This window comes from Martes martes, assembly GCF_963455335.1.
Source record: "Martes martes genome assembly, chromosome: X".
Taxonomy (NCBI): Eukaryota; Metazoa; Chordata; class Mammalia; order Carnivora; family Mustelidae; genus Martes; species Martes martes.
The window spans coordinates 82,716,573-82,733,323 of record NC_137897.1 but is presented as its reverse complement, the minus strand read 5'-3'; the positions used below and the strand labels follow the sequence as shown (position 1 = coordinate 82,733,323).

The window sequence follows — 16,751 nt, the reverse complement described above, 5'->3', positions numbered from 1 at the left end:
TGATTCTAGCCGAGGGCCGAAGACAGGGAGCTAAAGCTGTACTTACTGCGTCTGTTTCTCCAGCGACCACCTGCTCAGAAAATCGGACCTTCGAAGGATTCGATCTCAGCCTGGCCTTCTTTGCGGTGCTGATGAAAGCAGATTTGGGGGACTGGAAAAAGAACAGAGGGCCGGTGAGTGCTCCATCCCAGGAAGGAACCTGACCTTTGCCACGCTGGAGTTAAGATGTCTCAGTATAGGTACACTTTGCCTTGCTGATCAATAAGTTGATAAATAAGTATCGATTCCCTGCTAGGTGCAAGGCAACGTGCTAAGTGCTTCCTTCCACGATTGGTGTGTTCTGAGAAAAGCTGGGCGTGCATTGAATTCGGGTAAATTGAATCCCGTTATTAACACTCTAGGCCTAGGGGAGTTGGCAAAAATTCTTTAGTAGTAACATCCACTGAATGATTACATATTTGGTGTCCGTAGTGTGAGATATACCTAAATGATGGCTTTTATTACATCTGAATACGAGCACCTCAAAGGAATGATCTTATTCATCTCACAGATATGCCCTGCCCCCAGGAAGATTACAGAAAACGACCCAAGGAAAACGAGGAATCTTGCTGAGGGGCCCCCTTCATGTCTTTGAGGGCATTTATTCATTTGTGTGGCAAATTTAGGGAGAACCTCCTATTTGCAGGCACTGTTCGAGGTGACAAGGGATTCAGCAGGGAGCAACACCAGACTCCCAGGCCTCAAAGAGCATCATTCTAGCAGGATCAGAGAGACAATAAACAAATCAATTCCTTTTGGGTAGCAGAGAAGGACTCCGAGGCCAAATCAAGCAGGGTGGAGGGCTACACAAGAGAACGCACTAGTGAGGAGGTGTGAGTGAGGAAGGCATTATTTTTAACTAGATTTTCAGGGGAGACCTCTCAGAGGAGGGGATATTTAAGCAGAGACCGGAAGCGAGTGAGGGAGAGAGAGCCTCCCAGGCAGAAAGGATGATAAAGGCTCTGAGGTGGAAGGGGGATCAGGGTGCATGAGGAACCGCAAGGAAGCCCAGTGTGGCCAGAGCAGAGCGATGGAGGGGGAGCTGGAGGAGTTGCGCTCCAAGAGGCAGGTGGGGGCTGGTCACGTAGGGCCTTGTCAGCCATGGTCAGAACTTTCTATTTGACTCCACTGGAGGGTTTTAAGCAGATAGGTCTGACTTGCATTTTGAAAGGATGCCTCTGGCTGCGGTGTGGAAAACAGCATAGGAGGGTCGACACCCAAAGCAGGGAGACCAGTTTGGAGTATCCTGTAATAACACAGTTCAACTATGATGGTGGTCTGGGCTAGGGTAGTCACAATGGAGGTGATGAAAAGGGAGTGAATTCTGGATCTATTCTGAAGACAGAACCGAGCTGATGTGTTGACGGATCGGATGTGGGAGGCGAGAAAAAGAGAGGAGTCAACTGGAAGAACGGAGTTGCCACTTACTAAGGTGAGCAGGACTAGGGGGTACATCGGGTTTGGGGCTCCTTCAAACTACCTCCTCTACTGGCTTTGTCATGGAGCCTTGGAGTCCCACAATCAAAAATCCCTGAGAGTTAAGGTCTCGAAGGCCCCTGCCAACTGGGAAGGGGATCTTTTAAGCTATTTTCCACCATTAATGCTGCAGCTGAAATCCATTTACCAGATCAGCCACAGGAGGGCAGGGACCTAAGATAAAGACACACCAGAAACAAACGTCCTCATCAGGGCTTGGGCCCTGGTCCCAGCTGGGTCTCTTCTGGAGCCAGCAATCTCATTCCCCACAGAGTGTGGATTGTAGGAAGCCACCTGTTCCACCCAGGTGCACTCGAACCTCAGGCGGTGGGTCTCCTTCCTGGCTGCATGGCAGAAAGAGTGGGGCAGCTTTCCAAACCCCTGATGCCCAGGCCCCACCCCAGATCAATGACCTCAGATTCCTGGGGCTGGGGCCCAGGCATTGGCATTTTCTTTCTTTCTTTTTTTTTTTTTTTTTTAAGTTTCCAATGACTTCCAAACGTGGCTAAAGTTGCGGGGAACCACTGAGCTAAAGGCACAGTAGACTTCTCATCCTGAGCCACAGAGGTGGTTTGTTGGCAGCAGACAGTATGGCACAACAAAATCCAGGCCTGGAGATCGTTGCAGAAAGTGATTACAGTATTGATTGTTCGTGGGAGTCAAGAAATGCCTTTGGATGTTGTGCAGCTTGGTGCTTAAATCCTGGGCAGGGGCTGCAGGCTGTAGCAGGAGCACAGGGCAAGGGCAAGATAGAAAGCTCTGGAACTCTGTTCAGGCAGCACTGCTTGGCTCTGTCTCCATAGTAGTCTGAATGTCCACCTGAGGCACCACAGACACAAGGCAGGTGAAATCTTCACTTCTACCCATCACTCCCTCCTTTTTCTGTAACCATCTGTCATCGGATGCCTTCATGCACCGTGGGGAATGAGGCATCTCTAGAGGCCTCAGTGGGTTATGTAGTCCACCCTTCATTTTTACACGTGAAAATGGAGGCCTGGGAAGAGGGTAGGGTTTGCTCGAAGTATCAAAATAATTTGGTAGTGGAGCCGAAACTGGAATCCAGATTTCCAGCGTCTTGGATTGGTGACTAGGCCCCATAGCCCACTGAAGCTGGGTGTCCATTCCCCATCTTTACCCCACTGGTTCTGGTTTGATGCAGGTCCTATTGAAAGGACCTTTGAACATATGAAGGACCGCAACTGGTATCCTTCCAGGTCTTTACTTATGAGGAGGGGACAGCCTCCTTGGGATCCCTACCAAAAGTCTCACATTGGATCCTGCCCAGCAGATACGACTATACACAGAAGATCCAGATATTTTTATAGGAGCAAAACCATGAAGGAGGAAGTGGAATTGCCTATATTTTCAGGGCTTGTAATCATTTCCGGTGACTGTGGTAGAGCTATTTTCAGCTTGTTCGTGCCTCATTCCTCACTGACCCTTGTCCTGTCCGTCTCTAAGACTCCGTTCTATTCTCAGTCTTCAGACTTGATCACTGATGGTGACTCACTCATTGCCAGCTGGTCCCGACTACATGTCACCGACTCACGTCTAGCCTGGTGCCTCCACACAGGTGACGTCTGCCTTGCAGTGGGATAGGAGGGGCTCTCAAAGGTCGCCCTGTTCCAAAGCATTTTTGAAGCTCAGCTACAGGGCCTGAAGTTCTTAACGTGAGGGTCACTCTTTTGAGTGAAAATACTAAGAATTGGGAAGGCCCGATCAAAGCGTGAATGTGGTCCCAGGGAGGAGTAATGAACATAATTCCTGGGCCGGATCCTGCCTGCCACCTGTTTTTACAAATAAAACTTTATTGGTATACAGTTGTGATCTTCACTCAGGCTCCACCTGTGTTTGTTTTTGCAACTATCATGCATCACCTACAAAGCTTACAATATTTACTAGACAGCCCTTTACGGGGAAAAAAGTTTGCTAACTCCCGCACTAACTTTTTAGCATGCACTCCCCACTGTTTCTAAAACTTTCCTGATGGTAAGAATCACTGGGGAGCCCTTGCCAAAGCACAGATTTCTAGGCCCACCGGACTTAAAAAAGTCAGAATCTCTAGGAGCATAAGGCACAGGAATTTATATTGTTGAAAATGTCCTAGCCCATCAGGCAGAGATTAACTGAGTACCTTCAAGCTGGGACATCTGAGCTCTTCACTGACCCCGTTTTTCCCCCTCAAGCAGTTGGGAATCTCATTTTGCAACAGGCCCCCTTGCTGGCGAAAATGAATTTTGGCTGGGAACACGGGACCAGAATCAGGAAGCACCATTGGGGGCCACTGTAAGCCCCTTGAAGCCAATATGAAGCCAGCAGCTCAGTGGAATAAGCAATAGAGGAGAGGGCCTGCCTCTCCCTCAGGACTGAATTCAGCAGCTGGTGATTCTCTGACCATTTTTATTTTTAATTTGGTGGCTCTATTAGGACAGATTTCAGGGTTGGGTTCAAAGTCGGGTATACGGCCCAACATTTTAGTGCAAGATAGAGCCCCACTTGGATTGCGAGAGGATAAAGCTTGGGTTCCTGCAGCACGGACAGCCTCCTAGTCTCCTTTCCACTGGTTTATTGTCTTTGACACCTGAGCCTCCTTCTAAGCAATCCCCATAGTAACCACTGTGGGAGTCTGAGAAAATGGAGGGCCAACCTAGTTTCATGGGACTACTGATAAGGGACCCAGGGCCTTCTGATCTGCTCTTGGGGCCTGGAGGTGAACATGCTCTCTCTTTGGCTTCCAAGGCCCCCTGCAAGACACACATGACCCTCATCTCTGGCCCTGACAAAGTGGTTCTGGGCACACTGCCCTGGGCACACTGGGCTGCTTCCCACTTCCGGTGCCCACCTCATGCTGCCTCTTCACCATCGCTGCCCCTCTGGGCCCCCAGTGTCCCCTTTGCTTAGCTAATAAGACATCTCTAAAGCCCAGCTCAAATTCCGCCTTGGTCCTGAGTTCTTCCCCAATTCCTCCAGTCCCCTCCCCAGATTTCCTATAGTACTCTCCTCCCCCTTTTCTCCCTCTGAGAGAAAGAGGTGGAGGGAGGGGCAGAGGGAGAGAATCTTAAGCAGGTTCCATGCCCATAACAGAGCCTGACATGGGGCACGATCCCACAACCCTGAGATTGTGATCTGAATCAAAACCAAGAGTTGGAAGCTTAAATGACCGAGCCACCCAGGCACCCCTATAGTACTCCTTGTTAATCCACACTGCCGGAGCTCACGTCCCCCACTAGGTTGTAAAAGAAGAGATGAGATTTTATATTACTATATTTACCCCTAGCACCAAGCATAGAGTAGGCACAGAATTAAAGAGAGCGGTTGATTGCTAAGGTTCATAATGCATTAGCTCACCAATTCGGCAAATACGGCTTAAGTACCTACCATCTGCCAAGCACCATACCTTGAGAAGCTCTGTGGAAAACTAATACTTCTGGAGTAGTTCTCATTATTTTGACCTTTTTTATTGGGCAAGTGGTTCCAAACAGGGGATCCTGGCTCTTTGGGTACAGGTAAGTCTTCAGTATTGGAAAACTAGTTTCATTTGAAGGGACAGTCTACTTTCTTCACGAGGGCCATTTTAAGTCCCAAGAAAGTATTTAAAAAATATTGATTGAGGACCTACCATTTGCCAAGGTCTAAGGGTACCAAAATGCATATATATTGAGTCAATCACGGGGGATAGTCGGTCACTCGAAGATTAAGGAACTCCTTTAAATACATATGGGCGTAATAAGTGGCTATAGAGGCAGTATGCATAGACGGGCCCCTAACGGACCCCTGTGATCACCCCCACTAAAATACCCTCAATGGTCTGACATCATAAATGTCAGTCTATTACAAGAACAGTGTCATCTGAAAGAGACCGCATATTAGATCAGTAGTTCTTGATATGTATCTTGGCTGCATAAGAATCATTTTGGAAGCCTTTTTGAAAGACCAACTCCTGGGTCCCGTCCCCAAAGCTTCAAATTCAATTGCTCAGGGCTAAAGCCCAAGTATCAAGAGTTTTAAGAACTTCTCAGGTCGTTCTAATGTATAGCCAGGGTCAAGAACCACTGTACAAGACCCTCCTCAGCCACGGAAAGTGGAAGCCAGAAGGAGCCTCAGAGGTATGAGGATTCCTGGGCCACAGGCTGGACCTACCGGGAGACTGTCTTCTGGAAGAAACAGTAATCACAATGAACACAGGCTGCAGGGCAGGGAGGTGTAGATAAGCTCTCATTACATCTTGAGAGAAGATTCTCTGTCTCAGTCCATTTCTGTGACTCACGGTAGTTATGTTTTATAAAGTCACCTCAAACACTGAACAAATGAATACTGAACAGTTGCTCCTGGGGGAAATGGGTGTGTGTGTGCGTGTATGTGTGAGTGCAGCGTGTGCACACACAGGCATGCATGTGTGTGCGTGCATGAGTGCGAGTGTATGTGTATGTCTCACACAGATGATAATTTCGAATTCTAAAAACAACTCATCCTGGTAGATTCTATTTTCTTTCACTGGGAGAAAATGAAATTCTGAAGTGTTAAGTGACTTGCTTGAGGCTGCCCCACTAACAGGTGCCAGAGTTGGGATTCAAAGCCCATCCAACTGCTCCAGAGCCTGAGCTTCCTGCACTACATGGCACTGCTCCCTGCCATCTCTATCTTCCAGACACCTCCGTGTGACGGCTGAAACAAGATGGCAGAGTGCTGCCCTGTTTGACCTCAGCCGGAATTGTGTGCACTGGGAGACTCTAATTTTTCATGCTCTGCCTATGTCCGTAAGTGAGCAGAAAAGCACCATGGGTCTCGGTTTGGGGGTTACGAATAAACTTTAGGGAGTAGGTGAACTTGCACATGCAGAATCTAGAATAGTGAGGATCGACTACACATGTATGCAAGGCTGACATTTACTGGGGAGGTGCTGGCATGGCCATTCCCATTGTGAGGGTTTCTTTCACATTGATTGGTAAGTAGCCACTGCTCTGAGCTTCCTGGGTGCCCCCGACCTCTGCCCTGGGATCTCTTTACCAACGGTCAACTGAAGGGTTAACACCTGGCCCAGTTAGGAGGCCTCCAAGACTCTGCTCCAGTGCCCATGGCTGGCTTACATTCTGATCGAAAGGCTCTGACTGTACAGGTTAATTGTTTTGACTATGGCTCCTGTGTGTTTGTACTCACTTCTTTTTTTTTTTTTTTTAAGATTTTACTTGTTCATTTCACAGACAGAGATCACAAGCAGGCAGAGAGGCAGACAGAGAGAGAGAGGGGGAAGCAGGCTCCCTGCCGAACAGAGAGCGCGATGTGGGGCTCGATCCCAGGACCCTGAGATCACGACCCGAGCCGAAGGCAGAGGCCCAACCCACTGAGCCACCCAGGTGCCCCTGTTTGTACTCACTTCTATGCTCCAAGGGTTTAGAGAGCATAAGGCCAAGTACCAGACTATAAGCTCTGTGAGGGTAGGAGCCATGTCTGTCCCATGGACTGCCACATTCCCAGCTCAGAAGAGCACCTCGAATGGTAGGTATTCAACAGATGTTTGCTGAATGGACCCGCAAATGAGAAACTCTCACTGAGGTTGGTCAGGCTGAGGTGTTTGGAAGAGTCTCAAGCCAGGTCTTCAAGGAAACAGACCCGTGTTAGAAGAAGTGTGGGGCAGTACAAGGACAGAAGCCTGCAGGGTATAAGAACTAAGACCTGGACTGGGGGAGAAGGAAAGCAGCCTGGCCATAGCAAAGAAGCCCTGGAATAGGACAGTGCGGGCATAAGAACTGGAGGGCAGAGGGGTGTTGGGGGCACTGGGATGAGAGGTGGGGGGCAGTGTTAGGCTTTTTATTCTGCACCTACGTTTGGACACTTGAGTTTGGGTTGCCGTGATGGCTGGAAGCTGGGTCTCCTTTATTCCTTTGACACATACTCATTGAATACTTACTCTGTGGCAGCTAACGATACACAGCCCTGTCCTCGTGGAGCTGACATTCTAATAAGGTTTGGGTGAGTCACTAAAGAGCCTGTGGTCCATCTGCACCATGGCACACTACTCAGCAATTAACAAGGGACAGAATGCTGATACTGGCCAAAACCTGGATGACTCTCAAGGGCGCCGTGCTGAGTGAAAAAAAGCCAATCCAAAGAGATTACGTGCTGTATTATTTGGTGTATATAATATTTTGGAAATGATGACATTACAGAAATGGGGAACATACTAGTGGTTGATGGGGACTGAAGTGGGGGAGGGGGTGCGGCTTTAAAAGGGCAAGCTGAAGGGGGGACGGGAGAGGGTGGTGGGGATATGGACATTGGGGAGGGTGTGCTATGATGAGTGCTGTGAAATGTGTAAACCTGGCGATTCACAGACCTGTACCCCTGGGGATAAAAATACATTATATGTTTATTAAAATAAATTTAAAAAAAGGGCAAGGTGAGGGGTCTTGTAGTGGTAGGACTGTCCAGTGACTTGACTATGCTGGTGGCCCCACGGACCCACACCACACGTGATGGACTGACACTGAACCCTCTACACACATTGCATCAATGTCAATGTCCTGGTTTCGAGATGGAAGTTTAGTTCTGGGAGCTGTAACCCTTGGGAGAAACAGTGTAAAGGGTACACACGGCTGTGTGTACTAGCTTTGCATAGCTTTGCAACTTCCCGTGAGTCTATAATGATCTCCCAGTGAAAAGCCTACAGATATAATATTTTCGCTTTAAGGAAAGAAATGACACAGTATCAGGAGATGGGGACAGGTTGATGCTGTCTTAAAAAGGGTAGTCAAGGAAGGCTTCTAAGAGATGACATTTGAGGAGAACAGAGTAACACAGTAACCCACAATGAGAGGTAAAACACAACAAGCATGTTTTCTTTCTTTCTTTCTTTCTTTCTTTCTTTCTTTCTTTCTTTCTTTCTTTCTTTCTTTTTTTGGTTGGGGGAGAACTGGTAGCCATTTCATGACAGGAGCCTGGGGAGTGAGGAATGACAGTCCACTGTCCACTAGGCAACTTGCTGTGCAGAAAGGCAGGGAGGGAGGAAGGGGTCTATTTGTTACACCTGCTAAGGTGGAACTTGCCTGCCCAGAGCTACAGGAGGATTGCTACTGAGAAAAGCCTATTTGCCAGAGAGCAAGTACGAGAGGGAGAGGGAGAGTGGAAGGGGAGGGAGAGAGAATGTGCCTGTATAAATGTGTGTGTGTGTGTGTCTCTGTGTGTGTGTTTCACACTGAGGATGGCTTGGGGCCATGGGGAAAGGCAGTTAGTGCCAGAGCTTGATTTGAACCCATCCCTGACTGATGAGCCCTGCACCTGCACACTGTCCCTGGCTTTGCACGGAAAGGCCAACTCTCGGGAAAATCTTTCCCTCTGTCTCTGCCTGGGAAATCCCGTCCCATCTCTGGAGGTCTGGCTCAGGTACAGCCTCCTCTGTGAAGGCTCTCCTGATTTCATGCCCCCTAACCCCAAAAGGTGGGACCTCTCCTGTGGCCATGGGGGTGGGACATTAGTGCTGGAGGGCAGGGCAGTCTCAGGGACACTGAGAAGGGACAACTAGGCTGGAGGTGGAAGGAGGGCTCTGAGTTTTGCACATTAAAGTTCTGTACCTGGGTCTGTGCATTTGAGATTACTATAACAGCCAGTTAGTGACTACATCAGGACAAAGATGAACCTGTCTGTCCAACTGTACTTTCCCACCAACGTCATTAAATTCTCCCCACTGTGGTGCTGGGCCTCATACATTGCAGGGCATCTAGGAAATACTGCTATGAATGAATGAATGAATGAATGAATGAGACTAGCTAGCACCCACCATCTGCAAGGACTTTATGGGAGTTGGACCCTGGGCAGGTACATTTTGAGGGGGCATAGCAAAAAAAAAAAAAAAAAGGTAGAAAATCTGTCTGGGACCCAGGGCAGTGAGCATGCAGCCTCTGTGGGGGTAAAGAGTAAAGTGAAAGGCACAGGGCAGAACACAGCACTGGAGAGCCTTTCAAAATCCCCAAGCCTTGAGGGTAGAAAGCAGAGTCAGGTGTTCAGAAGGTATGCCTTGCCTTCACTCCTCACGTCTTGGCTCACAACATGTGGATTCTAGCCTTGCCGTCCACCCGCCCTCCCGTCACGGTCACTTTCCAATATGGGATTCTGTCACCTCCGTAGGGAGGAGGGGTGGCTGGCACAGCGGCTCACTCACCTGATGAGTGTGCTGAACTGTAAGAACGATGAATTCCTTAGCGCTCCTACAGAGAGAAGAAGGAACAGGACAGTCGTGTATCACACACTAGGTATTCATCTCACACGAGAAGCAACACCGGAATTCTCCCCTGAGCTGCATTCAGGGATACGGATTAGGCCAGTGGGCACTCTGAATATCTGTCCGGCTGCCTCGCCTCCCGTTTTTTGTGGCAGTCAACGGAAACCATCCGTAGAGGTTCATGCGGGCATCTGAAGAAGGCATTACCATAATCTCTGGGGCTGTCATTTTTCAGGTCTTCTCATTCTAGTTCCCTCTCACGTTTGCTCTGTAGAACTCCCCAAGCCTTAGGAGCATTTTTTTTTCTGTAGAATAGAAAATTCTCGAGGAAAACTGAAGGTCTGAATTATAGAACTGAATTGGCAATTTGGTATTTAAGCAAGAGGAGAAATTCAAAGGAAAAACCCAAAGGAGGTCATTTGGTTATCATGACTCATACTCAGCAGATTTGTTTTAATTGAAGGACCAAAAAACGAGAGCCAGGGAGCAACAGATGGAACCAAGGGTCTCCAGACAGCAAATATTCAAAGGGATGAGGAATTTGAAACTCCTCCGACAAGACTTATGCCAATGATCACACAGGCCATGAGGTATGAAAATTCTCCCCCGGGAATACACAATCCTTTAAAATAACTGAGAGAAATGGAAAGAGTTTGCCTGGAAAGAGCTTCCCCTCTCCTCACTGGACTTTTTCATGTGTTTTTGGGAACAAGGGTATTCAAGAAGCAGAGTCAAGATCACTTGCTTCTAGATATTCAAGGAACGCCAAGGCCTCTTGTTCAAGGACTTGGAACATTTTCCACATTCAGTGAGGCCAAGTCCAGGGATGGGGAGCTCCTGGGAGAAGGAAGGAGCTGTGTTCCTGGGAAGCCCCACAGGAAAATCTGTCTCTTGAACAGGGCAGGGCATAGCGTAAGTCAGATTATGTGACCCATCTGCCCCAGCCCCTGCCATATTTCCCCATTTCACATAGAACAAAGCCAAAGTCCTTATAGTGGCTACAGGTCTTCCCCTCTTTACTCCACTTCACATCCTGGCTTCTCTCCTGCTCCCCAAACATGCCATACTCCTGCCTCAGGGCCTTTGTACTGCCACTTCCCTCTCTAACACCCTCCCTCCTTTCAGTCTTGCTTTAGTTGCCACCTAACTCTGGTCAGGCTATTTAAATATTCCTTTTTTTTTTAAGATTTTATGTATTTATTTGACAGAGAGACAGATCACAAGTAGGCAGAGAGGCAGGCAGAGAGAGAGAGAGGGAAGCAGGCTCCCTGTTGAGCAGATTGCCTGATGTGGGACTCGATCCCTGGACCCTGGGATCATGATCTGAGCCGAAGGCAGAGGCTTTAACCCACTGAGCCACCCGGGTGGCCCTGGTCAGGCTATTTACACTTGCATTGGTACCCCTGTGCCCAGCACTCCAGGACCCCGTTTATCCCGATCCACTTTCTATCCTTCGATAGCCTTCATCCACTTTTTGCTGTACAATTACACATTTATCATGTTTATCGTTAAGGCGTGTTTCTTTCCAAGAGAATGTACACTCCGATGGGGTTTCTCTCTTATTCACTGCTGTGTATTCAGTGCCTAGAACAGTGCCTGGTGCACAGTAGATACTTGATAACAAATATTCATTGAATGAATGAAATAATAAAAATTGGCTAGCCCCTGAGGTTATCAAATGAGTGAGCTCTGTCTTGATCCTGAAGGAGCTTCGGAGTCCCTCACAAAACTGGGCTACCTGTTCTAGGGTGCAAAGATGTTCACTAGAAGCAGAACAAAGACTTCTGGATGATCAGGCTGGAAGAACCCCAACATGTCCTCAATGGGGTTGAAAGGACTTACCCCATTTCGGTGTGGTGGTGGAGGGTGAAGGATGGAGTTGGGTGCGGGGAGAAGCAATGGACTACTGAACTTGGAGGAGAGACAAACCAAACATCATTAGGGACCAGACACGTTTCAAGATGCGAGCTGGAGAGGGGAGCATGTCAAGGAAGACCTGCCCTGGACTTCGGGAGGGAGCATTCCAAATGCTTCCAGAGAAAGTGAGAGGGGGCTGTTCCATCCACAGTGTGCTAAATCTGCCTTTGAAGGGGAGGGAGCCTCTCTGGGGACAGGTGGGATTTGGGAGAAAAAGAAAGACAAGTGAGATGAAGAACATTCTAAAACAAGAGGGTCTGAAGGAGATGGAGGCAGAGATAGGCCAGACCACACAAGGCAGACAGAGAGAGAGAGAGAGAGAGCCCGCACATAGTTCCATTTGGGGGGACACAGCCAAGGTCACCAAAGCTGAAGACAACCCATGGAATTTAGAGCCTTTACCTCTATCTCTTATTCCTTATCAACCATCTATGCAAGGAGGGGTGTGTGTGTGTGTGTGTGTGTGTGTGTGTGTGTGGTATGTGTAGGGGTGAGGAGGGGAAGAGTCACCCGCCTCTGACACTCCTTTCTCTCTCTCACTTGCCCCCATCTGGAGAGGGCGCTAAGAAGTCCCACACATTGAGCAGAATCCACAATGGCAGCTTCCCATCCTCAACCCATTAGCCAAGGATTCAGATTTTCTTCTCCTCAGGTTTGTTGTTGTTGCTGTTGTAGTTGTTTGTTTGTTTTTGGTGCTGGGGAATTTGGATAGGTGAGAAAAAAATAACTAGCTCACACTTCGCTTATCTCAGAGTGTTCTTTCTCCCTTTTAAATTTTTTTTTTCCAGAGTGTTCTTTTAATGGCTTGTTTGGTCCTCATCACTCACTGGGTCTGTCCCCCTGCACTGAAAGTCAAAAACCAAGGGGTTTCAGTGAGAGAAGCAGTAAGGGGGAGGAAGGTGAGGTGATCTCCTACAGAAGGCTGTTCTCTATCTACATCATTGGAGAAAGCTAAGCCAGAGAGCGAGAGGGACCCTGGGGCCCCGGCAGGGATGGTCTCTGGAGCCCTGGGTAGCCAAGATCCCTGGCTAGGGCTGCTCTGCCTCAAGGGCTTCCCTCTCAGGGCCAGGGAGGACGGTGGGAGCCCTATGTCACTGGTGGGCCGGGTAAGGGGTCCGTGCTCAGCTCCTGCCAAGGCCCAAGAGGCCCCTGTTACCTGATGAGTTCTATGAACATTTCCCTGGGGGCTTCACTCACGTCCCCCTCATTAATAGCCACAATCTGGTCACCAGCCAGGAGCTTGTCCTCAGAGGGGCCTCCTGCAGAGGAGAGGAGAGAGGCGTGTGGGCTTGGGACCACTGCTGGGAAAGCACAGGCCTGGGCGGGAGCCATCAGTGCCTGAGGGAGCTGAAGCGGGTACCGGAGCCTGCGGGAAAGAGTGTAGGCCTCACGGCCTGGTGGTAGTGGTGTTCGTGCCATGGATGCCTGTGCCAGACAGAAGGCAGAAGACGGAAGAAAGAGCATAGCTTGGACCTCCCGTGGCTGCCAGTGGTGTGAGAGCAAAAGGTCCCAAGCCTAGGCCTGGCCCCCAGAGCAGGTGAATACGTGCTTTCCTGGTTGGGTTCTAAAGAGGGACATGGGTTTTCCTTTCACCAGGTGGGATCTGCTCAGGCCCAAGGAATGACTTGCAGACCATTGAAGGAGGTAGAAGTGAAGGCAGGAGCAACAAGGAATCTTCTTACCTGAACAACATTCCTACTTGCTGGTCGGGAATGATTTAGGCAGTCACTTGCCTGAAGACAGGGGGATGGACTAAAAGACCCAGAGGGTTTATCTTCTCTTATCTCTGAGAGACACCGCTCTTCAGTAAGTGAGGGGAACAAGCACAGACCCCAAATTACAGGTAGTTGGAAATTGGCTTTCTGCACTTACCATCTCCACTGCTGAGGTTAAGAAAGCAGACCTGTCTGAGGGCCATACCTTCTTGGTTGGGGTGAGGGATGGGGGTCGAGGGGCACCACAGGGTGTGCTGAATCTGGTGTTTAGCCAAGACCTTGGAGAAAAGCTTTTCAGAGATTCAGGGAGAATGATAAGTCAGGCCCAGCCTAACTCAAGCCCCAAAGAAATGTGCACTGACAGGGCCCACTCTCGAACCAGCCCCGGCTTTTGTGTGCACCTGTTTCCAAGGGCTAGATCCCAACTGTTCCCTCTCTCTACAAAGAAGTGTACTGTGCAAATGCCAGAAGCAAGAACATACAAAACAATCTGTCACCTGAGCATGACCCGGTGGCTCTTGGAGTGTGGCGCCTGTGAGCTGAGGCAGCTTGGCCAGGGAGACTTACCACTCCACCTGCACTGGCCCTTGCCACACACACCCCCCCCGCCCACCGGCCAAGTCTCCTGATAGCACAGGGACTTCGGGAGCAGGGAACAGGGTAGGGGCGGGGGTAGTGGTCATCAGAAGCTCTGCTCTTGTCAGCTAGCCAGACTTGAACTTGAATTCCAAATCTGCGACTCCCTGGTTGTGTGAACTTAGACAAGACCTTTCATCTCTGTGAGTCTCTCCTCATTTGGAAAATGGGAAAATAACAGTACCTCCACCTTATAAGAACACGGGGTGGATACGTGAGATGATGAGCATATAGCACTTTAGGTGGTTGATTGATGTCAGTACGAACTTGCTAGACGGTAGTTATAATCCTCCAACGGGGGCAATTCCTTCAACTCATTGCATTTCTTCTATTTCCTCCTGCCAACATGCCAATCTCTTTTGTAGCGCGGCCACTGTACCCCTTCCCCACTCCCTCCCTTCCTTCCTTTTAATGGAAGCTGACCTCATGAAACTCAACTCTTGACGGCACTGGTAGGTGTCAGTCTACTGCCACTTTCCCGGAGGCTGACCCCACCATGACTGGTCCTCTATGGGATGCTGCTTGTCTTTCATCTTACCATCTTAAATACAGAACCCAAACTCCTCTGCACTTGAGGGCCACCTGGGCCAGAAGCAGCAATCTGGAGCAGCCTATGTCTTTATGGGGCTATGCCTGCCAAGCCCATGATTTTCCATGGCTCTCACCTGTGGCTCTCCTTTGTACCCCCCCCCCCACCCCTCCAACTCTGCCTCTTCAATTTCACATGGCTTGAAGCCGATCCCCCCTTGTCTAGGCCTAGGGGCTTCCTTTGGCCCTGTAAATCCCGTCTCCTTTGAGGTCAAAAGCGGGGGCTCCTGGTGGCCTGCTACTAAGTTTTTCCTGATTCCTCTTACCCAGGACAGATTTGATTTCCGATCAGGGACTCAAAAACCTTCCAGCAGACTGCATGACTGACTTGGGAGCCTGGGGTCAGCCATGAACTCCTGTACTGGATTGTTTTTTCCTTTATGCCCTCTAGTTGAAAAGGGAGCTTACAAAAACCTTTTTTTTTTCTTTTTCCTTTGAGGATTGCAAAATACATCAAATTTCTGCTAGACCAGTTTGTACTCTGGCTGCTCCTCTTGACTGAGTGAGAAACTGTTGTAAACATCTAAAGCCTCGGGCCCAGCAAGTCAGGAATAAAGCTCCTTTCTGTCTTTTCTGTCAACGCCTAGCAGATGTGGAACGCAAGGGCACTTAGGCCATTGCCCCTGTTATTCATGACAGTGGGATTCCACAGTCCAGGTGCGGGCTTCCACTTTGTCCTTCCCACCTGGTCCCAGTCAAGTCCCGCTTCTCCCGCACCGGCATCAGACAGACCCAGCCAGATGTGCTCCGCTGCCTCCTACCTGAGTGCCCCTGGACCAGTCATTTCTCTTCCTTTATGCCTCGGTTTCCTCATCTGGTTAAACGGGGAGGGGGGACTACTCACCTTGTAGGATTGGCTGGGAGGAATGAACAAGACAAGGAAAGCACACAGTAGGCGCTTAATCAATGGCAGCTGTTGTTACTGCCACTGTGGCATTTAGAGATTCATTCCCCTCTCCCTCCTCTCCCACCTCTGGTCCGTATCCTGAATCCAGCCCTCGGTGGCTGACCTTTCTTCTGAGTGTGTACCAGTCTCCACAGCCTGGTGGTTAAGTGCTTGGGGACAGGAACTGTGTTTTATCCTTCCCTATCATCTTGTCTTGCTAAGAGTAGGCAATCTATAGATACTTGTTGAATGGGAATTGAATAGACATTTCTCATCCAAGGCAGCCTGGCTCTTTTATGAAGGTTCTACTATGAAGGTTCTACCAAGACTCTACTAAACCATCAACGGCAGCCTCTGTCTAGGCCCCAGGAAGACTCAGGGGTTTGTGTCCATCATTCTTAAAGCCCAGCTCCCTCATGCGGTCCTTAGCCAGCGAGACTTTACCTGCTGTCTGTGAATTCTTTGGGATCACCCCTGTGAATGGGGGGAGCCCTGCTCTTTGGAAGATGGGTGGGTGCTGGGGAAAGAGGATCCAGGGCTAGGGGAACACTCTGAGGAACACCTACCTGGCCTCACAGATCGCACCACCACAGGCCGCTCACTGCCAGCCACGAAGCCAAAGCCATATATAGGATCTCGGTGAATGGTCACTTGTTGGAGCGTCTCTGTTGGCAGCTGCTCCCATTCCATAGCATTTGTGCTCTCTTCCTGCATCACATGACTGAGGGAAGGGGGAGATGGGAGCAAAACAAGATGCAAAGGCAACTAAGCCTCCAAACCGGCTGGGAGGGGACACGGAGGAGGGTGTTGGCCATGGCACATGGGGGCTCACACGCTTGGCTTCCAGTGTCCTCTAGAATCAGCAGAGGCAACGACGGCCTCACAGTTCAGTTTGGAGAAAGAGGAATCTGGCAAGGAAAAGCCACTGTCTACGGGGCCAGAGCCAAAAAGAAAAAAAAAAATCTGTTGCCACGGAACTTGACATTAGAGTCAGCCCTTTCCTCCAAGATACTGGGACTCTAGAAGGAGCCTAAATGCAGGTACATTATTCCAAAGGTTGACTGGCAGCGTCCGCTGAGTTGGCTAGCGACTCCCTAAGGGAAACCAGAACCTCGAGGAAGGGACCACGAGGCGGGCAAGTAAGTGGGGGAAGGAAGGCAAACTCACTTCAGAATAGCCCTTCATGAAGTCCTTGGGCAATTTTAAACTCTGATATCCCTTAGGTTCTATATAAAAGCAAACTAGTTAGATGGCATATATAAACCAATGTGCTGATGTG

At 49.5% G+C, this 16,751-nt stretch overlaps 1 protein-coding gene across 1 annotated transcript in view; it reads right to left on the bottom strand.

The window, feature by feature from the left end:
* Positions 1–16,189, bottom strand: part of FRMPD3 (FERM and PDZ domain containing 3) — a gene marked incomplete at its 3' end in the record, with an annotated part of 57,704 nt that extends 41,515 nt beyond the window's left edge. Inside the window, exons 1-4 of the mRNA XM_080795875.1 lie at positions 16,039–16,189; positions 12,804–12,906; positions 9,671–9,716; positions 47–151 (exon numbers count right to left, since the gene is read on the bottom strand). Of these exons, the coding sequence (XP_080652001.1) occupies positions 47–151; positions 9,671–9,716; positions 12,804–12,906; positions 16,039–16,186 (402 nt within the window). The 5' untranslated portion in view covers positions 16,187–16,189. The remainder of the gene's footprint in view (positions 1–46; positions 152–9,670; positions 9,717–12,803; positions 12,907–16,038) is intronic.
* Between the last annotated feature and the right edge of the window lie 562 nt (positions 16,190–16,751).